At 47.9% G+C, this 3,287-nt stretch overlaps 1 protein-coding gene across 1 annotated transcript; it reads right to left on the bottom strand.

The window, feature by feature from the left end:
- Nucleotides 1-220: 220 nt before the first annotated feature.
- Nucleotides 221-2,211, bottom strand: NEUTE1DRAFT_100384 (uncharacterized protein; the record flags this gene model as incomplete). The annotated part of the gene is made up of 5 exons (XM_009852283.1): nucleotides 221-866; nucleotides 898-1,017; nucleotides 1,092-1,389; nucleotides 1,548-1,800; nucleotides 1,891-2,211. 5 exons carry the CDS (start codon nucleotides 2,209-2,211, stop codon nucleotides 221-223), a joined length of 1,638 nt encoding a protein of 545 aa, XP_009850585.1.
- Nucleotides 2,212-3,287: the final 1,076 nt, after the last annotated feature.

The following is a 3,287-nucleotide window of genomic DNA, read 5'->3' as shown; positions in this document are numbered from 1 at the left end:
TTTATTTTTTTTTTTATTTATTTTTTTTTTATTTTTTTTTTTTTTTTTTTTTGCATACAACTCTCGGCGTCAATGCTATAAATCCAACCCCGAGCCCAGAACGTGAAGCGAGTATCCTGGGTAATTCTACCTGCAGTTGACGTATATTTTGATGTCGCTGTGATTCATGTGTGATGACCGCGATCTATTGAGTGTAGTCTTGTTTCTTGAATTTCTTAGGCTACTCCAACGGTCCTCTAAGCGCTTCAAGAGCATCTATATCCGAGAACTCCCTGTGTCCTATCCCTGCTCCCCAGTATTCCTTGGGCATCCTATGCCTTTCAGTATTCAAATGCCTAGACAGCTGGCCAAAATGCTGGAATTTCTCGCCGCATAACATGCAGATAGTTTTAAGCTCCTTCTTCACCCGCTTGATCCTCTCTGCGTCGGGTTTTGGTTCTGGTTCTGTCGCGTCTTCAGACTCTTCTCTTGCCCGTTTGTCCCTTTCTTGTTGTTGGTGTTGTTGTTGTTGCTGCTGCTGCTGCTGCTGCAAAAGCGCTTGCTTTACTCGCGCTTGCTCGAGCTCTTCTTTTTCCTTTCGTTCCCGCTCGAGCTCTGCTTGTCGCTCCAATTCTTCCGCCTCCTCTTCTTCCCTCTTGACTATTTCCTGCCTCCGTCTCAGCTCTTCCTGTCTCTTCAACTCCTCTTCTTCCTTTTTCTTCCAGAAAAACGACAACTCCCTTTGTCGCTTGTTTTGCCCCTCTGGTGCTTTCTTGTTTGTTGACTCAGCAGCCAGTCGCTGCTGCTCTCTCTCCTCTGTCTCCTCTTTCATTCTCGGCTGCTCCTGATTCACCACTTCAGCTTCATGCCCCGTCACCCTCCCGTTCCTTGTCTCAACTTGGTTATTCGCGGTCTGACTGGTTACGTGTTATACTGGTTCGCGTAGAGTTGGTTTGCGTATTGGGTGTGGGCGCACTGCTGGTGGCTGTTGACCTGTTCACCATGCTCAGTGTAGGAAGCGGTTTGTTTAATAGCGACCTGTAATGACAAGTCAGATAAAGTCCATCTTCAGGTCCGTTATTCCGAGAAAGCGTAGGGAACTCGAATCTTACGGAGCCGTCAAATTTCTATACGTTTCTTTCATGTGAAGCCATTCATGGCTCAAAACCTGCTGAATACTCAACCTCGTTTCCGGAAGCGGGCGCATAGCCCCCAGGACGAAATCAATACAGAAGCCAGTTGATACGCCCAACACGCGGCTCGGAAAGTCCTTCTGACCCGCACGGTACTGTCTTAAGGCCTCCCAGGTGGCAAATGGAGTATGACCAGTCCGTAAATAGAAGGCCACAGCACCCAACGCCCACACATCGACCGCTGACGTGTAGTTTTTCGAGTCCATCATCTCGGGGGCTACATATCCCGGCGCATCGACGTGGTCTGTACAGCACGAGGGTACCCCGGTGTCCTTTGCAATTCCAAAATCGGCGACTTTCACATGCCATGCGGGCCCTGTCTTCGCAACGAGAATATTCAGTGATTGAGGCCCGTTAGCGTCGAGCAGTACGCACACTTGGCCAGGTGGAGAAATACCGAAGGCTTGAGATTTCTGTGGATGAAATCCTTGCTGTGTATGAATTGCAAGGCTTCTGCAACCTGTTGAATGATCGTAGCTGCTTCTTCTTCTTCAAAAGGCGCCTTTCTCACTTCGAAAAACCTCTGAAGACTTCCACACTCTAAAAACTCCATAGCGAGATATAGGTAGTTGGCATCCTCATACCAGCCGAGAAACTGAACAAACCGTCGCTCATATTGGTCATCAATCTGCAGTTTGTACTTAGCCATTCACGTTTTCTTTCCATTAAAGGAACGAAAGAACTCAAAACATCATGCACAGGTAGATACTCAACTCACATTGGACCGATCCTGGTGCTTCTTGTGGCTGGAAAATGTAGCGAGTGCCTGAATCTCTCGCTGCGATGACTCGAGAAAGCCTGTGTGCGGCTTACGGATTCTTTTAACGGCACGAAGCTCGGTAACAGATTCTTCCCGTATACACTGTTGCTGCCAGACCTCTCCAAAAGCACCGCTTCCCAATCGTTTAACGGGGCGCCATAACTCATTCGTTTTCAGATGGATGTGGACGTCGTCCCCGTTCTCTGGGTTGTGGCGGAACTCTCCTTGCAGAAGATCCAACTTCCAATCCCGCAAGGAGGCGTCCAAAATTTGCTCCATGGTTGTCCGGATATTATTTTTGTTGTTCATGGTGCCGAGCTGCACTTGCTTGAAGGGTAGAATACGTGGTGTTCAAGATGAAGCCGCGTCTCAACTGACGCGACACTTGATTCCGATCAACGCCAGTACCGGCGGACCCACAGTCGGCGCCTGAAGGGTTTCATTTAGCAAGGATCAAGCCTGGCCTGATTACACGAAAAAGTCAACGGTTTTTTTTTTTTTTTTTTTCTATAATTTCTTTGAATAGAAAGGCCCAAGCAGGAAAGAAAACAACAGACTACATAAGGCTACCTACAGGAAACACCGCAAGTGTAAATGGGTGCCAGGTGTATATTATGCTGGGTAGACATCCAACACAACCTTGTCCAACGTTGCGCAGACCTTTGAACGTGGCTCTGAATTGCCAATCCTGTCATCAGAACAGAAGTGGGAATCTTTAAGCCGTGTTTCGATGTTTAAGCTGCCAATGTTGCAGACTCTCCACAAGTCCAGGGCACGTCTGGCAACAAAAAACGTAGACAATTCCGGGTATCTCTGGATTTTGCTGTTGCGATGCATCTTCATCATCGAAAATGAATAACTGGGACAACGTTATGTTCCTGGACCGTGTGAGGTCGCCGTCTTGCAGATAGCTGTCCACCATCTTGTCGAGAAGGTTATTATACAGCTCGTCGCACTTCTCTTCCTTCGTCTTATGGTTTGGGTTATGCTGTTTAGTCCCATTTTTTTCGCGGAGTGACTTCAGCTGCAAGATGGTTGCCTCTAGAATACTTCCAGCTGGCGGCTGGCTTTCTTTCGCCTTGTATGTCCTTTCCTTTATGACCTGTCCCTCATTCTGGGCCACAGTAACCTCGGCGATAGAGGTTGAGTCAAATGTCTCGGAAACGTGAATTGATGCTGTCAAACAGGGAACCTCCAACATTGTATTAGACTGGGGTGATTCCGGCAGCACCCTGAAAGACGGAAGGCGGATTGTAGGGGAACACAGCCTAGGAAGTGGATTTAGATTCGAGACTCTTAGGTAGTTAACACAAATTAGCCTTGATGCGTGATGGTTGAGAAGAGTCAAGAGCTTA

This window comes from Neurospora tetrasperma (genome assembly GCF_000213175.1).
Source record: "Neurospora tetrasperma FGSC 2508 unplaced genomic scaffold NEUTE1scaffold_3, whole genome shotgun sequence".
In the NCBI taxonomy this organism is placed as follows: Eukaryota; Fungi; Ascomycota; class Sordariomycetes; order Sordariales; family Sordariaceae; genus Neurospora; species Neurospora tetrasperma.
The sequence above is the reverse complement of the archived record's forward strand: the minus strand, read 5'-3'. Positions and strand labels throughout refer to the sequence as shown.